The 24,896-nt window shown below is 39.6% G+C and overlaps 1 protein-coding gene across 5 annotated transcripts in view; it reads right to left on the reverse strand.

Annotated features, from left to right (window-relative positions):
- The window catches only part of itpr2 (inositol 1,4,5-trisphosphate receptor, type 2), an 87,611-nt gene that overhangs the window by 33,268 nt on the left and 29,447 nt on the right, over window positions 1-24,896 (reverse strand). For all 5 annotated transcript variants that reach the window (XM_060878044.1, XM_060878043.1, XM_060878042.1 and 2 more), the window contains 12 exons: window positions 23,936-24,025; window positions 23,677-23,802; window positions 23,222-23,344; window positions 22,896-23,096; window positions 20,991-21,242; window positions 19,556-19,681; window positions 19,292-19,420; window positions 19,000-19,120; window positions 18,043-18,224; window positions 17,717-17,859; window positions 16,343-16,451; window positions 2,182-2,284 (listed from right to left, as the gene is read on the reverse strand). In XM_060878044.1, the coding sequence (XP_060734027.1) occupies window positions 2,182-2,284; window positions 16,343-16,451; window positions 17,717-17,859; window positions 18,043-18,224; window positions 19,000-19,120; window positions 19,292-19,420; window positions 19,556-19,681; window positions 20,991-21,242; window positions 22,896-23,096; window positions 23,222-23,344; window positions 23,677-23,802; window positions 23,936-24,025 (1,705 nt within the window). The remainder of the gene's footprint in view (window positions 1-2,181; window positions 2,285-16,342; window positions 16,452-17,716; window positions 17,860-18,042; window positions 18,225-18,999; window positions 19,121-19,291; window positions 19,421-19,555; window positions 19,682-20,990; window positions 21,243-22,895; window positions 23,097-23,221; window positions 23,345-23,676; window positions 23,803-23,935; window positions 24,026-24,896) is intronic.

Here is a 24,896-nt window from a genome sequence, read left to right on the forward strand (position 1 = left end):
TAAGACTATCAAAAAAGATATGTGAATGACTAAATATGACTAAAACTAACAAGTACATTTGGCACAAGACTAAGACTAAATTAAAAATAGGTGATGAAATTAACACTAATTTAAAGACTGCATGTTGTGTTTACTTGTGTTATTTTTGACTAATATTTAAATTTGTTTGATGATCTGAAACATTGCGTGTTACACAGTGTGTAACAAACATGCAAAAAAATAAAAAAATCAGGAAGGGGCAAACACTTTCACACCGCTGTATGTTTACAATAGCAAGTGATAAGATGCTTGTGTCTCTTGTTGGTGTTTACTCTCCAGCTTTTTTAGTTTTAATACGAAATAATCTTTAATATATATATATATATATATATATATATATATACGCTCTAAAGCCAGTCAGTTAAATGCAAATACAATTATAGACAGACTAATTGGAAAATTAATTGTTTGATTTACATGTTGAATGCTAGGCTTTGTATAAGCTCCATTCCCACGTTCCTGCCTGTACTAGCTATGTACACCAACCAGGGGCACAAACCCCTGTTACTTGCTTCCAAGCTTTATTTTTCTTTGTAATGCCTCTATAAACATTTAACGAGCGGATGAACCCATGGTTCAAAATTACTTCCTTTTTTGCACGTCACACAGTACAGGGAAACTATTTACGAGTAAGAAGTAAAGCTGTGTATAAAAAACTGAAGAAACATTGCTCCACTGCTACCAAAGGCCTAGTCCGAGAAATCATTCAAACCAGTCTTTGGATTAGCTGCTTTACCTCATCATACCTAATCTGCATTGAACTGAGGACTGGATTTGTCACTTGCCACCGTGGTTAAATGAAGTTGTGTCTCACACACAGAAAATGAACCTTCAGAGTCATTTCTGTCACTTGCTTTGTGCAATGTAGGGAAAGTGCATTCATTCATTCATTCATTCATCTTCTACCGCTTATCCGAACTACCTCGGGTCACGGGGAGCCTGTGCCTATCTCAGGCGTCATCGGGCATCAAGGCAGGATACACCCTGGACGGAGTGCCAACCCATCGCAGGGCACACACACACACTCTCATTCACTCACACAATCACACACTACGGACAATTTTCCAGAGATGCCAATCAACCTACCATGCATGTCTTTGGACCGGGGGAGGAAACCGGAGTACCCGGAGGAAACCCCCGAGGCACGGGGAGAACATGCAAACTCCACACACACAAGGCGGAGGCGGGAATCGAACCCCGACCCTGGAGTTGTGAGGCGAACGTGCTAACCACTAAGCCACCGTGCCCCCCGGAAAGTGCATTAATACAGACAAAAGAAAATCTTAACGCTTATGCTAAATGTCTTCCAACATAATTGAATCATTGGACAAGGTGTCACATTGAGATGAAGTTATCTGTCCTCACTTAAACGATAGGAGTATTTATAGTGTCTTTAATTTATTTTCATGTATAACTGCAATGTGACTCTTACAGCAGAAGACTTCTACAGTATGAAAGTTTAGCACTGAAATTTTACCCACATAATCTGTGTCTTTTCAATTCTGAGAAGACTCTCTGTTATTCATGCTTGCTAATTAATCTGTCCAGAAAAAACATTCTCCTGAAAAGCAGATCCATGATGAAGGATTTGTTCGTAGAGCAGTTAGACAGTAACAGCATCAAGATGCGCCTCAATGACTAACAGAAATCTTTTTTTCGGTTGTTCATCAGGAAAAAAAATCCCAAAAAAACACAGACAAGAAATCTGCTTGTTCCAAATGCTTTCATTAGTGATCATTCATTCCATGAGATTGTTGTCACATTCAGTTATGGCATCATCCTTAGCATCAGGTATTAAATAATTATGACCACTATAAATGAGTCACACACGTCCTTGTATGATTCAAAGCTGTGCAGAATCAATAGCTTGATCTGAAAAGGTCTGTATGAGAATCCGAAACCATTAGAGTTTTATAATGACGCATATAACGAATCGGTGCACATCAGCCCACAGCATCGTTCTGAAGTAGCGGAACGTGTCTGTGGCGAGAAACTGAACGTTCCTCAGTAACAATTAACAGTCACCCTTATTTTCTGAACAGTTTTTCATTACATTTTTAGGGATATAGTAAAAGTGATACCTAGTATTTTTTCTAATGTGCGTCAGAAGATTGTGTGTGTATGTTCGTGAAGGTCCTATACCTCCAGTTGAAGATCCTCCACCTCCGCCAAACTCGAGAGCCTTGGAGTGGAGCCGCTGGTTACCGAAGTAGTGCGTTAGAAGGGTCTTCCTCAAGGATTTGCCCTAAATAGGAGACAGCGTACAGATTAATGGCAGCCCTGATATTTACTTTTTACAAATAAATAAGCACAAATACAAGACTTTTAAAACACACGTAAAACCAGTTGATCTTAAACTTCACTGTTAATCTTTCTGAATCATGACATTCCCATACAACCTTTTATATCTTCAAGTAGTTATATAGTTAAAGGTGTGCCTTCCAGTTCTAGAATGAGATTAGATTCTGCCTCACGTCTTGCTCATGTCTACCAAATGAATAACTGTAAATAAATGCAGAAATTGATTTTCTCCGCATAGCACATGGCACTAGTGTGTGTGGTGTGAAGAAGTATTATTAGCTATCTGAGAGGCATATCTGTTCCAGAATCGTACCCAAAGCATATTCTCAAAGCTAGCTGGCTTTAAGTTGGACTGCGTGGCCAGGCTGTTAGTGCATGCTGTGCATTCTGCTGAGCTGAATTAAAACAGATGATGAAAACAATGCAACCATAATAAAGAGAAGCAACACATTGGCTACAGATTGTATAAAAGTGCTATGCAAAAACAATGTGCATTCCAAGAAGATATAATGTTTCTGTTGTTCGTGGTCACTACAGAAAATCATACGATCCGCATATTTCATTTTGGCACAGGATTTACTCCAGATGCACTTCCTGACATAACCCTCCCATTTTATCTGAGAGTTTACCCCTAGGTGCCTGGGTCGGTTCTGTGGCCAGTAATGGAGGCCAGTCCACAGTAGTGAGAGAACTGCATTCTGCTGCTTCACCATCAGGGTCCAAAAAAAGATATAATATTCTACACTAAAAAAAAAACACAAGTTTGATCGACATCTGATCAACAATTCACCCATCCATGATTCAGATCAACACGTATAACCTGACACAGAGGTTCAAACAGCGCTAAAAATAAAATAAAGTAAAACTAAAAGCACCAACAGGAAAAACAAAAGGGAAAAAATAACTCTAGAACAGGGTTCATCAACTGACTCACACATTCGTGTTTTTTTCACTGGTCTGTTTGATCTGCTGAAATACTGCTGAGAAAATAAATCCAATAAACTTAAGGGGGGAAATTATGCTACCCTGGGGTTTCTTTTTAAACCATTGTGGCATCTGTAACAGATTCTCTGTTTACCTGAAAGGTTTTTTATTTACCCCCCACTGTTCTGATTAGTTAAGTGACGTGACTTGTACAAAAATACCCAGGACATTTAAAGCCAACTGGTCAGAGAAGTACTTATTCAAAACAGATCTCTCATCTCTCAGAGTCTGCTGTGTTTTTCAAAAGTGAAGCTCCATGAAGAGTCACGATGAAAAATAATAACCACTTCAAAATAATGTGCACTATTTTCAGCTATGACATAATAAATAACGGGCAAGCATTTTAAAGTATCTGAAGTTTTCCTTCAGTCATGCCATTTGCTTAGAGGAGTTACGATTTTGTAAATTAAAAAAACAAAAAAACAAAAAGGGATCTGTTTATCCAGACTGATTTCTAGCTCTCTATGTCCAGCTCTGTGTATGTATACAGAGGAGATCTACATGTGTTTCAGATGTGTGACACAAGTCTGACTTGGTTTTCACTGGCCTACAAAATTGGTATTTTATATAAGTGGTTTATGGATGTGTGGTTGTGGCTCAATGTTCTCAGCATAAAGCAAAAGTTGGGCATGTTCCAGGTCTTGTCCCCTTCGGGTTTTTGGCTTTGCTACTGATTGGTCTGTTTAATGCTTCAGCTGGTAAACAGAAAAGAGGCAAAAATGCTAAACGCTATTATCTACTTGCATTGGTGAAACTACAAGCACAAGATTCTTCTTTTAACCTCCTACCAGTGAGGATTCATATGTAATTACTTTGTATAATAGCTGTGCTCATGTTCATGCATGCAAATCAAAGGGGGCTTTGACTGAATGTGCTTTGTGATGACACGACACATTTTGACCCGAAACTTCCTTCAAATCTTGCGTTATTTTCCGTTCATTTCTGCGACCACAAAATTGCATATTCCCAGAGGGAAATCATTTGTACTAATGTATTAACACTGCAACACATATTCATCAAAGACTGAAGTTCTGAAAGCTTTAGAAAGATCTAGAAATATTTCTGTCAATATGTCTGTCTATTTATCCGTCCTGCATTAAGCACACAAGATTAAAAAAAAAAAAAAAGCATATTCATGTAAAAGAGCATTTTACATAACTCATATAAACTGTTGTGAATGTGCCAATTATACCCCAAGTATAAAGAAAGCTTTAGGCACACAGAAGGATGAGAGGGTACAAAGAAGAGCGAACATGCCACGGATGCCTGCCACTTATTTCTGCTTCCCTCAGGGAGAGGTGACAAAAACGTGCCAATGAAAAAGATAGACAACGAGACAGGTGGGGGAGGTGAAGCAGCAAAGAGAGAGTGGGAGGGAGGGAGAGAGAGAAAGAGAGAGAGAGTGAGAGAGAGAGAGTTACATAACACCTGGTGGTGACTTGCTGGGAGACCATGAGGAAGGCAGGCAGAAAAAGCAGGGAGGTATTGATTCACCCCCTCTCCTTCACATCCTCAAATCTCTCTCTTGCTCACAGCTTTCTCTCCTCTGTGGTTTGTGACGACTGCTTTAGACATGTTTCTTTATTGGAGGTTGCGTAATGGCAGGTGGAGCAGTGAGGGTCTAGTGAGTGGCGTTCTATAGAGGAGTCAGGTGGAAAAATGGACCCGTTTAGGAGGCATTCAGTGTGTTATGATGCAAATGAGCGGCTTGGACCTGATGTGAACAGTTAAAAAAGCGTCCTCTATGAGGACAGGGAACCTAAACACTATGCAAATATACATAGAACAAGACGCAGCAAAAACATATGAAGTTGCAAAGCAGCATGTGGGGGGTTTTTTTGTGTCTCTTTCCAAAAAGCACATGCCACTGATGTTCCCTCAGCCTCTCAGTAAACACCGAGTCTCATCAGCAGTCTGCACAGACACGCGTCTGCTTCCACTGTCTGGAGGAGTCCAGACGCACATGTGCACATGCGCACACACACTCCCTCCATAGCCAAATACCTTTTCTGCATTTGTGTATATTGACTGTTGCATTAAAGCCGTTTCACTCTTTTACTAGCAAAAGCAACTAACAGGGGAAGTTTGGCAAAGTGAACCTCCAGATGCTGCAGTCTCTCTTGTGCTCCTGCAGAAGGCTTTAGGTGGAGATAGAAAGAGGGGGTGAAAAAGAAATGAAAGAAAGAAAAACGGAGATAAAGGTAGCCGTGCCAGCCTGACTCATCTGTCTGGTGCTGCATGGAAGGAGAAAAAAAAAACCTCCACTCAGGTAAAGTGAGGACAGAGGGAGAGAGAGAGGGAGAGAGAGAAAGAGAAAGAGAGAGAGAGAGAGAGAGAGAGAGAGAGAGAGAGAGAGAGAGAGAGAGAGAGAGAGATAGCCAATAGACTGAGAGAGGCTTGGGTGTTAAGATGTGCGTGGGCACGCCACACTGCGGCTAGCCTGGCTGAGCCTCAGACAACACTGCCCAATCCTACACAACCTGCTATCTGTAAACACCTGAGAGATGAATATATATATAGAGAGAAGCACGTATGGAGGCAGCTGCCACGCTGAACCGGTCGAGCCCAGTCTAGGGTCAGTTCTGATCTCTATGGCAAAGCCTGGTGTCACACTGCATTAGAAATTACAGCCTGTCTGGTCCCAAAGCTTTATACTTTCTACCTGTCATAAAGCACTGGGGCAGATATGAAGACAGAAATCAGTCAGCCTTACCCACTTACTTCCATCAATAACAGCTCAAACAATTTGAACGCCAGAGATGATTACTGATATTGTTCCAAATTAGTCACCTTCCAGTCCACCTTCACATCCTTCATATATTTAACCAACTAGTTTGGCCTGGTGCTAAAATCCATGCATGAGTCAACACAAATATCAGAGTACATATTTATCAATTTTACATTTATACACAATAGATAACAGTGCAGGGCTTTTTACAAGATACTGTGTGAAAGCTTTTTTTATTATTATTATTATTATATTTACAAAGCCTTTTTTCATCATGGAGTATTTTTGTCCTATCATCAGGAGCATGATCCTATCTGTGTTTAGAGGCCAAGTGAGGGAACAAAATCTAAGGAAGGTGGAAGAGATGGCACACTCGCTCGCCTTTGTCATTCAAATATACACAAACCAGTTGTAGGTGTCGGTGAGCTCGTGTATGAGGAAGAGGGCAGATAGTACTTTCTTCTGAGTGTATTTAAAAATAAAAAAAAGCTGTAATGTAACAAATAGTGGAAAGAGTTAAGGAAGGGAATTTTACCAAATCTGGCAACACGTGAAACTTCTTTTCTTATATTGCTAACCGTGCACTTTTTAAAGCAGCTTTATCCTTAACAACAACAAGAAGGTCAGGCTATTTTTACCCACACAGGCCACTCAGGTGTTTGTTCAATCACTCGTCAACTCTACAACTCACTCCTTCCTGGTCTGTCCCGGTGTTACTGGGGGCTTTAGCGCTTTAGGTTTTTAATCTAAGAGTTGTTTCCCACATCATATATATATATACAGAGAGAGATGCCGCCTTTTAAGCATCTACAGTGGCTATAAACACAATACAGTGGCTACACACCCCTGTTAAATTGCAGGTTTTTGACAAGATATATGATGTCAGAACCTTTCGCATCATTAGCGTGAAACTGCAACAAAAAACGGTTGTATAAATGTGGACACACTTTTCTTAATTGGGTATGTGGCAGTGTTCAGAATCAACCAATCACATTCAAACTCATGTTAAATACTAATTCATAATCCTGTTATCATTTAAATCAAAGCAACCAAAGAATAGCTTCAACAAAACAAGCTCAGATCTAAATCCAAAAAATCTGTGGGGTGACCTGAAGAAGGCTGTGCACCAGAGATCTCCAGCCAACTTGACAGAGTTAGAACGCTTTTGCCAGGAAGAATGGCAAAAATTTTTTTTTGACCTTTGCCTTTTTTTTTTTTTTTTTTTTTTTTTAAGGTGATGCAAATAGGTGTTAGTTTAGTGTTTGCACACTTATGCAGGTTATTGTACATTTTTAGTTTTCATTCCCACCGAAAAATAAATTGCACTTTAATATACAGGTTGTGATTTCACAACACCGTTGGCATTTATCTTATTTTTTTTTTTTTACGTACATTTTTTTAGATCCGCTGTATGTCCCAACACAACCCAGCATCGCTCAGCAAGACTCTTCACTCTCCTGGCACCCAGGTGGTGGAATAAACTTCCCTTGGATGTCTGAACAGTTGAGTCACTGTCTGTCTTTATATGAAGACTGAAGATCCAACTGTTCAATAAGCATTTAAATGAGCACTAATTTATGAAGATTTCTTTTTTTTTTTTTTTTTAAATGGACATAAAGACATCTGCTAATATGCACCCAGAAGGATTTCCCAGACCGGACATTTGAAAAATAATCAATATTAAATTGATTATATTGGATATATGTAAATAAATCTTTGTGCCTTCTTAGAAAACTCTAAACAGATGTCAGCTGTGCATCAGCGCTAAACACGTGAGTATCCTCACGCCATGGCCAATTAGCTGGCACATTGCTTGACAACATCCTTCCATGCTGCTGAGATCTGCTCCAGCACCCCCTCATCTTATATGTTGTTTTACAGCATGAGCCTTTGCAAGGCTTGCAAAGAAGAAACTTAAAATAGTTTAAAAAAAAACCTGTAGGTAACAAAAACATGCTTTTGAATTTCAATGTGTTTCATGTAGAAATTCACATCCAAATGTTATATCATTGCATGAAATATAAGCATTATAAGTGTTAAGTCGGTGAAGTGAGATCAGACTGACGTTTTCATTCCTCCTCCTGATGCTGCAGATAGGACTGGAAATTGGTGAATGCTGCATGCTTGGGTTTTGCTGAGGTGAAACAGATTAAGGAAGAAAAATCAATACATTTCAAAACCCCATAGGCCTGTCTAGGCATGAAGGTGGCAGTAACACATCTTACATAACACAAACAGGGAAACAGAAGAGGGAGAGGATACTGGTTAGTCTGGGGAAAAAAAACATCTAGGCTTTGCATTAAAATCACCCCCTTTCCATCTCTCGATTTTTATCTCTCACCATAAATACAAGACCTGAGGAGGCTTGTGTCTTTATTTTCACTCCCGTTAAGTATTCACCTTATCCAGTGGCCTGACTGTTATCCTATAAAGCAGGCCATCATTATCCCACCAAATAGCATTAGCGTTGTAGTATGGTTGCCCTCATAAACAGTGCCAGCAGCAGCAAACAAATGATCCTTGCATGTGAGAGAAATCTGTTGACAGCTGAGAGTAAACACCTTCTCTGTCCCAGGTCTATTTCAGAAGCCGCACATGTGACCGGATAACGTGGTTAAGGAGCTCAGAGGGAGGCATGACAGTGAAATGAGCCCTGCTTCACATCTATACACACTATAAACATACAGCAGAAACAATGAAACCGGCAATAATAATAATAATAATAATATTGTAATAGGAGAACAAACAAGTCATCATGATTTGATGTGAAATTTCTGCTGCATTAATAGAGAAACACGGCGCTACATGACTGACTCACACCACACTTCCTGTCTCGCAAAAGTGTCCCTGAATTCCAAGTTTAAAACAAGGTAAACAAGGTCAGCAAATGTCCTCTGAGAAGCTCCCATTTGTACTCATGATAGAGCAGGAGAGTGGTGTGGTGACTAAAGCTCTTGACTGATAAAGCTGCGTGTCCTGCATGCCAGCTCATCCTGCTCTACAGCCTTTAGTGTGCGAGTGTGTTTAGTGTGTACATAACAGGAACACATCCTTTTATAGCTGGAGGCATTTCCTTGAAACTAATGATGAGCTTAAGAAGGAAAATAATGATGTTAACTATGCTACTTAGCATAAATTTGATTGTCAGGTTAATGTCGTTCACAATCTTGCCAGAAAAAGAAGGAGAATCCAGGTCAGAACAAAGATCAATCTGGAGACGATACACCTCAAGTCTGAGGAAGATGATATGGGGTTGTAAAAACTCACCCACTCACTCACACTCTCTCACACACACACACTTGGCAAGAGGTTCAGATCTCTGCACCACCCCTAATTGCTGTATTTATCGCAAGCTAAGGGAAATATTTTTCATCTTCAGCATAAAGAGTAGAGTCACCTGCTGAAGTGATGCCAGTTTGTATTAGTCACTGACTACAAGAATAACATTTAGGACACAGGGGAGTCAAAACTTTTTTTCCCCCCCACTCATTTCCATACCCAGATGAAATCATAATGACCCTAATGTTATGAAAATGCAACTGAGGACACAAAGCCATGGAGGGATTTACAATCATTCACTAAGAGTTCTTCAAAGTGGCACTTAAAGAGCCTTGCAAAAAACTTTCTTCTCAAATCCTATTAAAAAAAACTTCTCTGAAGTTGGAGCCATTTCAAGTTCTTTTATATTCTTGGATTTGTGCAGCTGCACCTCCGTCTTCAATATAGACTGCAGGCTTTTTTTTCCCAGTTTAAATCTATACATTGTGAAGGCCAAGATATAGTTAACCTTATTAAGTTATTCTTAACCTCCTAGCAGAGACACCTACAAGGTTCTGGGCTGAAAGATAGCAGAATACATCAGCACCTGGACAATCAGCATGTATGTGGTCCAATGCAAACCATGTCAAGTAACACACATTTCCATTTCCAAGAACTGTTCATAGAAACAATGCCCCGGATTGTGTTTAACGGCAAGACGTAGCTGGGAATTAAGCTAAATCAGCCATACTGCTAGGGTGTGTAGTTGGGATGGTATTACTCCACTCAATGGCAACACTATTCTCATGGGCAGAAGAAAGACCGGTTTGCACTTTCCTTTGTGTGTGTTCATATGCCTGGTTTTCTTGAATACCAGCCGCTGCTGCGATCCCTCCACTGGCTGATGCTTGCCTAAAAAGCCAAAAATGGACCACCTCCCTGTTCTCTCAAAGCCGTCAGCACTGCACCTCACACCCTCAGAGCTACCAGCAATGCTCAACTGGTCCCACCATCTCTGTTCTGGCACCGATGTGGCGGAATGAACTTCCTCTAAGGGTCTGGCTATTTTCAAACGATGGTTGAAGACCTACTTCTTCACAAAATACTTAAACTAGCACTTTCTTCCCTGTTTGTTATATGTGTGTATTTAAAAAAAATACCTTTGAACAGTGTTTTAGACTCAGGGTATCTTAAGTCTGTAACCTAGTGAATCAGAGTTCATGCATTCAATGATAGAGATTTAAAAGCACTTTTGTACATCGCTCTGGATAAGGGCGTCTGCCAAATTCTGTAAATGTAAATGGTGAGGAAGTGTGAGCTGATCGAGAGGATGCTCGTGCTAGTCTTTACAGTTCCTGGTTTGTAAGAGTCCTGTAATAGCGGAGAGCTGTTAGTGACTGGAAAATGAGCAGCTCTGAAATGGGGTAAATATATACACTGAACTGGCATGTTAACAGTAGAAGGTGAAGCCTCTCCGATCAGACTTGACTATCCAGCACATCCCACAGTCGGACCGAGATACAGTACAGTCCAGCTCTGATGCTCACTGATGTGCTCTCTGTAGGTGCTTTTGGTGTTAGACAATGTCCTTAAGCCCAAATAAATATCAGCTGTTTCTGTAGCATTTTCTCATTGGTTTCATCTGACTGCAGAAGTCATGGTCCACAAAGCATGCACGTTAACAAAAACCTGCCAAGACCTATAGCAATTAGCATGCAAGGATCGTCCAACTCGATTACAACAAACATCTGCATTTTATGAGCTCAAAACCTAAGGCTATTATGTAACATATCGTTATAAGTCCATCTCAGATTTGATTATTTGTTTGAGTCAGTCTAACATTTTGTTTTTTGTTTCAGATTGAAAACAGTCAAGTGAAGTGCAGTGAAGAGGAAATCATACAAGCTTAATCCTCTGGCTTCAATCTCCCACTTCAGTTGTCTTTGCTCTCCCTCAATTTTTTTTTTTCTGCATTTGGAGTCATCACATGCAGGAGATGTGTACCCATTGTCATTACTGTGAGATATAATCATATGCTCTATTACATTTGTTTTACATTCTGTCTCTAAGTTAATAAAGTAGCACTTAAACCCATGTATAACAAAATCTAAAAATGATTCATGATTATAATGCCAGTTTACAGCAAAATTTATACTGGTTTTTAAACACTTTAACCAAAACCTCTGCACTGTGACATGCTTTTCTGCGTACCATAGTTGCTATTGAGTTACTACAGCCTCTCTTATAGGTCCAACCCGTTCTGCTCCGACCTCCCTGACTGTAGATGTTTTTTGTTGTTCGCACCATTCTTTGTAAACCTGAAACCTAAAAGCTGTGCATAAAAATCACACACCAGCAGTTTCGGAAATATTCAAAACAAGCCCGTATTTTTTGTCAACAACCGTACGACGGTCAATTTCCCTCATTTGTATCTTCGATGCAAACGCTGACTGCATGCTAGTGAAAATTATGATCGACTCAAGCTTCGTCGCCATTCTTCCACATACACCAGTATACAAAAGAACGAAATGCCGTTACTACAGAACCAAGGTGCATAGGTAGTGAGACAACAAGAAACAAACAACAGTAAACAATACACATAAATTACTAGTAATTATTTAAGCATCATAGAGCTATGGTGTGTTAAATATGAGGTATCGGTGAAGTATGAGGTCGGAATGTAAGTAATGTTAATAATGATCGCTTACGAGCGGAAGTGGCAAACAGCATATATATTGTTCATACAGTACAATACAGTTTGTGTGTGTGTGTGTGTGCCTGTATGTTTGCATGTGTGTTAGGGCTTAGCAGTGTGGTGCTGGTAATCTCAAAAGCTGCTTTGCCTGTGTGTAGTGGTGTGAAACCTGCTAGAGAGGAAAAAAAAAGAGAAACAGATTATAGAGAGAGAGAGAGAGAGAGAGAGAGAGAGAGATAGGACAGATAGGGTGTTATATAACAAGCTTTCCTTTCCTTTGTCAAACAGTCGATGTCTATTTACACACATGACACAAACCACATGGTAACGTGACACGGTTCACCCAAAGGGCATTAGTGGCTCAAAAGACCTGTGACACTCACGTGAACACACATCTGCTACACAAACACATACAAACATTTTTTTGTGTTTAGTAACACTACCAGTGGTACAGCAGCGAATCCTTGTGAATGTTTTAGGAGACGGAAACTGGAAGCATGACAGGTTTTCACAGGTACACACAAACTCTTCACCTCTCACTAGGGCTGACTGGATACCATCAATTGAGAAGATTAAAAAAACTGTGTAATAATAAAAGTGCTTTTAATAGGAACTGATTTATGCCTGCATTGAAATACATCTGTAACAACTGAAATCTACATTTTGCTGTATTTTATTCCTCTCCGTTTTAGCCGAACATTTTTGCTGTGGATGAGTTTCCAATGGTTTGCAGTACACAGGATCTGGGCAGTAGTAAATTGGTAAAAAAAAAAACAGAAGTCATTTGGGATTCAGCTAAGTGTGTGTTGGTGGGGTGTAAACAGTAATGTGCTTGATGAATCGAAGAAGTGGATTTATTGATCAGTTTTTTTGATTAAACTTGGAAAATGGCAACCTGAAAAATCCTTCCTTCAGACCTGTGCACGCACACACACATTTTTTTAGTGTATGAACAAATATCTATTGCAAACATCCAACACAATTAGTTAATATTACAGTGATGAAAAATATTTAAAATGCTTTACAATCTCGGTCGACCAAAGCATCTGATTTATACTACTGCACTTCCTATTTCTAAAATGCTATTTGATACATATTGATCTTCAGGGGAAAAATAGCAGCAACGACATCTAAAGCACACACGCACACAAAGCTGCACATGCGTATCCTCTCAAATAAATGCAGTCTCTTAGACCAATTATATCTACTTATGAGTCATGACCTGCTGCTTGGCAACCAAGAGACAGAAAGTGAGTGAGAGAGAGAGAGAGAGAGAGAGAGAGAGAGAGAGAGAGAGAGAGAGAGAGAGAGAGAGAGAGAGAGAGAGAGAGAGAGAGAGAGAGAGAGAGAGAGAGAGAGAGAGAGAGAAAATTTCGCTAGCTTTTTTTTTTTTTATAAAAGATGTGGATTAGGAACAAGAAAGTGGTAATGAGGGTGATCTAAATTCAGAAAGAAACAAACATAAGGGTGATGAGGTGAGAGAGTAAAGTGAGGGAGAGTGAAAAAGGTGAGAGAGCACACCAGAGACAGGCACACACACGCACACATGAGAGAGAGAGAGAGAGAGAGAGAGAGAGAGAGAGAGAGAGAGCGAGAGAGAGAGAGAGAGAGAGAGAGAGAGAGAGAGAGAACGTGATGCGCCACGTGAGGCTGGATCAGACACTGCGGGCTGGTTACATAAACACACCCCCTGCTCCGTCTCCTCATGAACTCAGCAGACGTCGCTCCCATCCGAGCTTTTTCCTCACTGCAGTGCACTATTTCCTTTCCACCTCCCTCCCTCTCTCACTTTTTCCTCACGTGGCTACTCACATGCTTTTGCTCTCCCTCCATCTTTCTCTCACTCACTCTCTCTCTCACACACACACACACACACACACAAACATCTAGAGTCCATGGGGAGACTGGAGTCAGAGCCGCACAGGTCTGCATGAGACTGCAGCAACACACTGACAGCAGTGAGGACACGGAATACACTTCAGAAAAGTGCTGATATATAAACACACACACACACACACACACACACACACACACACACACACACACACACACACACACACACACACACACACACACACACACACACACACACACACACACACACACACACACACACACACACACACACACACACACACACACACACACACACCGAGAGTGGAAAAGCACATTTTTCTCTTGCAGACACAAAGCTAAATTAAACCCATGTGAATAGTCTTGCAAAAGCCTCTCAAAGTGTGGCGAGGTCTAGGATGATGTTTCACCCTGCACCTCATATTTCAGAGAGAGTTGTCCTAAATAATCCTGCTTTAATTGGCTCGCCTCTAATTGGCCGTTCTCTAGCGATGACCTCAGAGAGGTTGGACGTGAAAGAACAGCAACACCGAAGCTTCATTTGTGCTGTTGTCAAAGCTCCAGGAAACCCTGATCACACAGTCTTCTCCTTCACACCTCTGGCTCATTCCTCTCCCAGTCTCTTTGTGGCTGCAGTCAACGCTCTGCAGTATTGATTCATTGGAGAGACAGTTTATTGCACCCCCTCCTCTCCCACTCTCTCTCACCCTCTGTCTCTCTGTTCTCACGGCGAGCGCGTCCTCGCGTGCCTCTGCCTTATGTAAGAACGCTCAGTGCTCTGTCCACTGAATACTGATTAGCTGTCTGGAGCTCCCAACTCGCCGCACTCAGCCAGCCGGAGCCAGCAGCACCACGGAGGGCTGAGCGCTGAGCTTAGCTCATTTATCTCCCAAGCACGCACGCACACAGATACACACACAGATACACACACACACACACTTTTACACTCTCCTCTCTCAGCCCTCAGAGCTGAACAGGTCAACAGGTTTAAAAGTGACACTGAAGTTTGTGTGTTTCTCTAGGGCCCTCTCCCGGTGACTGAACTCTGATAAAAAAATAAAAAACAAAAATCATCCAGACTCCCTTAGGAGCACTCGAGTCTGACTCATCAGACATAGCCTTCACTGTATCCCCAACGCAATATAGCTCACTTCTACTGCACTAAACATATTGCCTTTGCCAGCTCCAGACTGTATAAAAGGTAAAGCGATAAGGTAAGACAATATTTTCATTTACAGGATGCTGTGAACCAGATGGCTGGAGTCATTACTGATCCGTGGGGTAAAATAAAAAAAACAAAACACACTTTTTTAATAAACTTTCAAGCTGTTGACAATACACGGATTCAACAAGGTACACAGGCAGCAGTCTAAAAGCAATAAAAACACACACAAACTTGTTTCTGTTGCTGTTACAAAATGCACAAGTAGCACATGTCTCATTAAAGGCATGCGAAACACGTCTACTGCTAAATAGTGTAGAAGAAAAAAAGCTCTGTAAAATCCGTAAAAGTCTATAATAAGCTGGTGCAATGGAACTATACATAATATACTTTTATAAACCCTGGGAGTGAGGGCAAGTTCATTTCATTTTATTCTAACCTACAGTAAAGATACCTTACCACATCCTGTGCATTTGTCCAATAAGATACAATGGTCTAAAAGGTGCTTAGAATTAAATAAAACATATATTTTTCTTTATCCGATTTTTCAAGGGGTGTTGATTCATATTCTATAAAAGCACGGCTCTGACAATAGCTTGGGCTGTAAGGTTTATATTAACATCCTAGGTCTACTAAGCTATGGTTGCCATAGTAACAGATCATTCACAGTATGGCAGAAACTCCACATTATGTACTTTCACAATGTACTTTTGAAATAAAACAGTTTGATAGGTCATGTCTTTAAAAGGCAACGCACATCCAGAAATCACTTAGCACACAATATATGCACGTTTTTAAAAGTACCACATTTACATGTGCTTATTTATAAGTGACTATACAATCAGCCAATCAGGTGGCAGCAGAACAATTTATAACTCTATGCAGAAAAAGGTAAAAGCTTTGAGTCAAGTTCACATTAAACACGAGAATGGGAATAGGATGTGTCTATTGCTGTTGTTGTATCTGCCTTAACATTTGCCCACTATGATTGTAAAGAGTCATAAATTTAGTTACCATAGACTAGACTGACCATTCTCCTCTCTATGCAGCTCATTAGATGTTTTTGTTTGTTTTGCACACCAATTAGCAACTCTAAATGGTCAGCAGTTTCTGAAAAACCTCAAACTTCACAACGATCCCATTTAATTTTGGATCTGCTTGATTGTCTACATTGGCCTACTCATACATGATTAGCAGATCATTTACATTTACTAGGGTTCCTAATAAAGTGGTTGGCGAGTGTCCATCTTTTAAACAGCACTTTATAACAATGCTTTCAGCCTGTTTAAGATGAATGAAGCAATTTTTTCTTCACACTAACCTGGTCATCAAAAGTCTCCTTCTTGTCCAGCATTTCACGAAGCGTCTGCAGAATCTTAATACACAACTTCTCCTCCTTATCCATCAGCTTCTTTGTGTGCTTTATCAGCCTAGAAGCATACAGATCCCAGTTAACAAAGTTTTACCATTCAAAAGTTTTTTTCCTATTATATGTGATGGGGAAAGAAAAATACATGGTATCCAGGACACAAGACTCGAAAAATCTTAAAATAGCTCAGATGCCTGTACTGTATTTTTTACTGACCATACATGAGAAAGTAACAGGTTAGTCATACAGTGCAGCAGGAGGACTGCACGCTGTGACTCATGCAGACTTGAGTGCTTATGCAATAGTACAGACCAATCAGGCTGACACACACAGGTAAGTGCTGTTCGAACAGCTAATGCAAGATCGGAAGTTGTTCATGACAGAACACACTTCAGTGCCCACTCCAGAAACGAACAAGGCTTTGGACTGCCCCGGGCCACACATCTACACCTCTCCAGATCACATCCTGTCTCTGACCCATCTGCTGCATCGACTTCGTTTCATTTAACACATACAAATGTTGACTTGATAGTGGTCTCACAATCACTAACCCAGGCATCTACTGTAGGAAAGCAGATTTTGTATCCAGGCTATTAAACTATTTTTATTCACATTTTCCTGCTGGAGAATCAGGAAACAAGAAATCCTTAACTTAAGCCTAATGTGATAAGATTATAGATGTCTGAAATGCATAGGTACATCATCTGGTCTGCATATCTGATTCGGCACAGGTTTTACGCCGGATGCCCATCCTGACACAACCCTCCCATGTTATCTGGGCTTGGGACCGACACCAGAGAGTTAACTCTTCAGTGGCTGGGTTAGCTCCCTGCCCAAAAAATCTTAATCGGGCCACAGCCATGTGAGTGAACACGGAGGCTGTTGAAACACTAACTATATATTTATTTATATAATTTCTTAATTCTCTTATACATTTCCTTCTCATATATATTACATATTTGTATTTCTTGCTCATATACATAGTGTCCCCTCATGATTAAACATATTGAGAGCAATTATTTTTATGAATTTTTTTTTTTTTAAGGCCACAAATAAATAGATATATTCAAAAAAAATATATCAGAATAATGATGAATTGTTCAATGCTTAGTCCATATTACTAGACATAACTAGTTACCAAGCTCCCTTACGATATTGGGTCATGTTAGCTACATTTTTAATCAATGCTAGGCATAATGTGCTTAATGGGCTCACTAATGAGTTGTTTATGTGATCTAGTCACATACACATGTAAATGTACAAAGCATTTATTTAATTAAATGATAAATTGAACTGAAAGAAAAGTGTGTGTCTTGTGAGTCTTACTTGGTCATGAATGCTCCAGTCTCACAGCGCATTCGTGCTGGTTCAGGAAACAACAGCTCGGGACTATGCAGGATGTCGACCAACACAGAGAACTCGGCCTGCATCAGTGGGCTGAACTGCTCTTTTAGATGCTGCACTATCCCCTAACACACACACGGTAACGCAACAAGTGGTGCCATCACTTACACAAGTATGAGCTCAGACTGTGAGATAATTGTATTATTTTGGACAAGATGATGCAACACCCAAAAACTTTTAACCTTTTAAACTTTTAACTTTAAACTTTAAACACCTAGAGACAAAACTTTTATGCAGACACTTTGTACCTGCAGTTTTTCAATGATGTTCTTGTAGTCTGGTGTCCCCAGCATTTCTTTGCGAGGTCGAGCGCGAACTGAAAGCCTCCAGTCTTTGGCCGCACGCTGCACCATGTTGGTGTGAGTCTTCTGAGACAGAAAGTTCACTTGACCATCCAGATCTACAGGTAGAGCAATGTTCCGGCTCTTAGCTGTAAGGAATAAATCAAATGAAAATAAAATGCTTTTATTAATGAATGCGTTCATTCTTCAGTAAGACCCTTATCATGTGCAGAGATGTGGTGGAGTCTTTGTCTATTCCAGGAACAAACACACACACAAACACACACACACAGACACACACAGACAAAGACACGTCTGAACCACCTACCAATATGTTTGCAAGAGGCATGAGAAACTCCCCAGAGATGAACAATGTGAAATAACACCCAGACTAAACCCTGGAGCTCTGAAATGTCAAATGCTACCCACTGTTCTCATAAAATGCATTAATTAGGACAAAATGACTTTATTCTCATCCAGTAATTTAATTGCTACCCAGTGACCTCATCTCTTGAGCCAGCCCTTACAGAAAGTGCATGTGTGACCTAACCCAAAAAAAAATAAAAAATTCTCATCAATATCAGTTTAATAATAATAATAATAAATATTAGTAGTTAGTAAAAAAAAAAGTAGCTTTATAAAAAATATGTTTTATACAATATTTAAGCATGAGATTTGTGGATATTGATTTAAATGGCTACATAAAATCTACCAATTCTTAAACTGGATTCTGTGTGATGCAAGCTAGACTGCAGGACAGACTGAAGCTGCAGGACAGACAACATGAATCAAAAATATTTGATTTAAAAAAAAAAAAAAAAAAAGCAACGCCTCACATTAGAACCATTTGATAAACTAATATATTAATGTGCTTCATTTGTTTATAAGATAAGATTGCACTGCTTCAAAGTTGGGATAACTCACCCACATCAGCGAGGGTTTTAATGCAGGCCTCAATGTTCGTCATCTGCAGAGGGCTGATCCAGGTGCAGCTACAGACTCTGACGGCGGACTGCAGCAGACGTATGAACGTGCTCTGATGGGACTAAAACAGAATTATAGACATGATAAACCATTTGACTACTGAGAGAGGTTAAAATCGATGTAGTGTATTAAGAGCAAGAACACACATGGTTGGCACGATGGCAGGAAGAAGACAAGTTGCGAAGAGAAGGAACATGTTTCTCAAAAAAAGCTGTACACATCTGCTTTATACCTGAAGGTTGGAAGTGCTGACGGAAAACTGGGAACCAAAGAAGCCTTTGACGATGGCTATGATGACCTCAGTGACATATTTCTCTAGTACGGGATCAGCTCTATTTCTGTCTGTGGTGCCGCTACATACCTTGGGGAGAAAACACCACCACACATACACGTGCACACACACACACACACACACACACACACACCTTAAAACCCAAAAGATAAGTGCTACAAAAAGATAACAGAGGTTCCATTTAAGCCATACTGCTGCACTTACTCTGGCCATGTCTACCAAGAAGTTTTCAAACAGGTTCCAGATGTGGTTGCTTGTATATATTTCCTTCATCTCCACCTCGGTGTCCACATAGCAATGATTCACAAAATTCACATATGCAATTTTCACCTGCAGAGTGCAACAAGCAGAAAAACTGGCTAATTTCTAATAACCATGTGCGTATTAAGACAAGACACCAGAACAAGTATCATTACTGAAATAGAGGCTTTGAACAATTCAGAAGCAAACAATTAACACACATTTCCTAAACATTTTTCTTGCTGAATGACCCCGGTCTCAAATGTATGTGTAGTAAAACTGCAGGCTGTTTAAGGTATAAATTACGTTTATATTTTTTAATAAGACAACTTATTTGTTTTAAATCTTCTAGTAAAGTAATACCAAAATGAGCTGTCACAAGACAAGTCCTGCCAGATGTACAAAGATCTCTGAAATGCTGTCTTTGTGCCCCTGTATGCACACATCTGGCACATCTGATTTACATTTAATGGTGCCCAAAAACCTGACAAGCAGTTAACTCCAAAATAACTCCTCCTTAGTAATGTAGCTCAGACGTCACCGCAGACATGCTTTATAGGATGTCATTTCTTTTTTTATTTATTGAATAGCTATTTGCATCGGATTGCTCTCTTTCATTTTCATGAAATTCTTATTGTTGAAATGAAGAAGTCATAATCTGTATAATATTATACACCACTTAGACTACCTGAAGCCTTTAAATTACTGTTCACATTATTGATGCTTACAGGAAAATGCACACAAATCCAGCATCTCTTTTTTTAATATTTCCTGAAACTCCCACTAACAACTTATGAAGGAATCATTCATTCATTCATTCATCTTCTACCGCTTATCCGAACTATCTCGGGTCACGGGGAGCCTGTGCCTATCTCAGGCGTCATCGGGCATCAAGGCAGGATACACCCTGGACGGAGTGCCAACCCATCGCAGGGCACACACACACACACACTCTCATTCACTCACGCAATCACACACTAGGGACAATTTTCCAGAGATGCCAATCAACCTATCAAGCATGTCTTTGGACCGGGGGGAGGAAACCGGAGTACCCGGAGGAAACCCCCGAGGCACGGGGAGAACATGCAAACTCCACACACACAAGGTGGAGGCGGGAATCGAACCCCGACCCTGGAGGTGTGAGGCGAACGTGCTAACCACTAAGCCACCGTGCCCCATCTTATGAAGGAATCCTTTTGATAAAAATTTTAAAAAAATATATTTTTTAAATATACCTTTTTAATTAAAAAAGTATATTTTAAAAATATATTTCTTAAATATATTTAAGAAATATATTTTTTAAATATACTTTTTTAATTAAAAAAGTACACGCAATCTTGAAAACGATTCAAACACACCACCTAGACCGGTCAGGTTATGCGTAAGAGATTTTGCTTACCTCAGGGATGCAGTCATCATGAGTCACCACCTTGACGATATCATCAAGTGGCAGCAGTGAGTTGCATTTGATCTCAGTGTAGACATTCTTGCCCTCAGTACAGGCAGCTAGCAGCTCCACCAGGTTGTTGTGGTAGGCCAGAGCACCGTCCTCATCGGTGCGCTCCGCCTCTGAGCTCATCAGCTGCAGCAGCGTGGGGAATGAAGCCCGGTCATTGTAGAACACTAAGACTTCCTCACCTGCATTTACCAGCTACATACAAACACACATATGCACACTGGGGTTAGTAAGCAGTTTTTCACCTAAAATGCATGAACCAAGACAAAGAGCAAAAAATCTGACTGATATTTCTAAATTCACAAGTTTTTTGTTTTTTTTTATTTTTGCACAAAATTTTATTTTTATTTTTTGGCTAAAATATTATTAATTGTCAGAAAATGTGATAACAATATACGGAGGAACTGATATAACCATGTCAGTATATCGATTAGAATATTTTACTCTCATCCAACAGACTGAACTAATTTCACTCTTCGCTTCCTCTTCAAAAATCATCCAGCAGATACCTTACGGACACGTCTCAAACGGATACTACCAGAAGAAATCAAACCTCTCTTAAGAATAATCAAATCATCCCCTAGCAGTAGTCAACCCTTGTCAGCTATCTAACTGCAGACTAACATCAAACTTCTTCCTCTCCAAGATCCTAGAAACACTTGTAGCTCAGTATTTCTCTTCATGCTTGCATAGGAATAACATTCCTGAATACATTCATTAAAGAATTAGGACTTATCAGTGTACCTAGAAAGCGCTGGTTAAAGTAGCAAATGACCGACTCTTCACCTATGAAACAATTGTTTACACTTGATTACACCAAGTGCAGTTGGTGAAAGTCCTTGATGTGTTTTACTCCAGTCTGTTATTTGAAGCTCATGCAGATTATATTAATAAAAGATCATTATCTGAGTCATCTCAGTTGTTTTGCCAAGTGAAAAAAATATAACATCACCATAAAATGCAGGAAATATTAGTTTATCATTGTGTTACTTCTAGGTTGGTCTATGGTACTCCTTTGCTGTCTGGATCTTCTAGTAGATGCACACTAAAATTTATCCAGAACGTAGCAGCCATAGACCTTTAAAAAAAAAAGCTGATCATTTGAGCACATCATCCCTAATTTATCCACACTGCATTACAATGTTTCATCACTTTTAGAATATTACTAATGACCTATAGTGTGCTGAATGGTCTCGAGCAATATTCCCTAAGCAAACCTTGCATTTTTTATGATTATGTTCTTTTATGAGTACCTAGAATAATGCGGATTACAGCAGAGGGCAGAGGTTTTTCTTACAAAGCCCCATATTTATGAATCAGCCTTCCTGACACAGTCCCGGTTTAGCTTGAAAATCTGCTTTTTAATTAATCTTTTTGTTAATAGATTTTCTCCAGAGGATTTGTGGGCAGAGAGAGTTCTGGTAAACTGGGTTTGGATGCTGTAACCTTCTGACAAATTGCTAAAAGAAGTTAAGTCTCATTCATTATACAGTGGATAACTTAAATACTATACTATAATCCAATGATCCAGTGTCACCCTGATAAGTAGCCTGGTTTCTTCACCATGTACTTTCGGGAACTTGTTCCTTGCCTCTGTCACCCCTGGATTGGTCATTAGGAATAAATCTAAATCTATATAGAGATATCTGTAAAGATTTTTTGTGAAAAAATCCATTATTAAAAGCTTAATATAAATAAAACTGATTTGAAATGAAGTGAACATCTTATGCACCGTACGCAAGGTATATGTGAGCCCTCACTTTAATTTGCTCTAATGGATTCTAGATATCTGTTCCATGCTCAATTGATAATGTTATTTATGCTCTTCGGTACACCTTCCTGCCTCACCTCGGTCATCACTTTGTCCTGGCATTTCTTCACATATTTGCCGTCAGCCTTCACGATGGTCTGCAGGAAGCGAAGGTACGGGACCCGACGGCCGTGTGTCTCTATGCAGTGTACAAAGTGATGCACCACACGGTCGCTGATCTCATTACACAGATGGTAGTTGTTCTGGAAGATGTAGCGCATGGTCTTTGCCTCCAAAATCTGTTTGAAATAGTCCAGCAAAGCATTAATAGCAATCCACAGATAAAAATGAATAAAGCAGTGAATAACCTTATATACCCTAAAAACCCTAAAACTCTCAGACACTTGAGTCATTGATACTATACCCCAGGGGTGAGGAAAAGGTTGAGATGTTTATGAAGCAGAATCTGGTTCTGAACGTTATCATTACAGAAGTTCTGCAGGAAGGTATGAGCCAGAGTCATGATCTCCTTCATCTTCTCATCTCCCTAAAGAACATGGAGAGAGCAAGCTAATAATCACAAAACTTAAACACACTTATTATAATTACATTTATTACTAATAACAACAAAAAATAATCGTCAATGTAATAGAAATGTATGTCACAAACGCAAAACTAAAATGAAGTAAACAATAAAAGATACTAAAAACTAAAGGGGGTAAATATTTAGCATAAAAAAAAAAAAAAAAAAAAAAAGTTTCATATGTGGAATACAGATAATCCTAACATCACACAATCCCTGTAAAATAATTTATCACAGTGCTGAATATCCTGAATACAGTGGAAAGATATTTCAGATATATTTTCAGGTCCACTCACTGCCTCATAAGGGATCTGAAGCAGATCCAGGACCACGGTATGAGCTCCCATGTTCTTCAGCAACCTCTGCTGCTGCACACGACTCTTCTTAGAAGGGTAACACAGCTTACTGAGACGCAGCAGGATCTACTGACCAATACAACAGAATTACTAAAACATGAAGATTTATGGCCTGCTCGTAAAACCTTCACTGTCATGCAAGACAGTTTGTATATTCATATAAAAATAAAATATTATGTTCTATGAGAGCAGCACCCACGTCTTTTACTATGTTGTAGTTGTTGGCTTTGTTGCTGTCTATCTGTGGCTTAATGTTTCCATCCTGCACAGGACTGAGGATGCCCGCCTCCTGCCAAACACACACACACACAACCATTTTAATATGACTAAATAATGATTAGCAGTCCTCATTTGTAAAGCCACATCTCATAGTTCAGGTCCGTACGGAATAGGGATGTGATTCTCTAGGCACCCTATTGTTATACTTTTATTTGATTTTACCTCTTTTCTAATTGGTCTAACTTTAATTATTGCTGAAATAATTACCCAACTCAATAGGTCATGTCAGTAAGTCCTCATGGACAGCGGGTGCATGAATCTGGAAATATTTTGCAGCATTTTACCTTCTAAAAAAATGATCAGTATAAATAACTCCAGGTAAAATATACTGTATATCTCACTAAAACTGATGTATTTGTAAGGATTCCGCTATTGCCTGTTTTTTATGCTTTTAATTAAGCGTAAAGAAATTTCTGAGATTAAGCTACCACGGAAAAAACAAACCAAGTTACCGAATTTGAAACACAGGTGATGTTTAAAAAGGTCAGAGAGGTTTTTAAGCAATTCATAGAGTGATCGCTAGATACATATTTGTCATGTGACCTTTTATTGAACACATGCAACATCCAAGACCATGCTCCTAATAACAAGTGGCTTTAGTAAGGTTAATAAAATAAAAAAAAAATAAAAAAAACTTTAATCAAACCATGTATCCATCGTGACAATGTAATCATTACTGTTCTCAAGCAATACTTTATGGTTAGGAACTTTATTCCATCTTAATTGTATTATCTTTCCTAGTCTGATTATTTAATCCTCAATTTTAGAAATAGAAAAACAAAAACACTCATCCTAGTCATTACCAATATGTAACTGAACCTAGATATAGAACAGCTTGGTATTACTAAATGTTGAGTGCAGTTCCTGCCACAAGGGGGCAC

The sequence above is a fragment of the Tachysurus vachellii genome, chromosome 9, assembly GCF_030014155.1.
Source record: "Tachysurus vachellii isolate PV-2020 chromosome 9, HZAU_Pvac_v1, whole genome shotgun sequence".
Classification (NCBI taxonomy): Eukaryota; Metazoa; Chordata; class Actinopteri; order Siluriformes; family Bagridae; genus Tachysurus; species Tachysurus vachellii.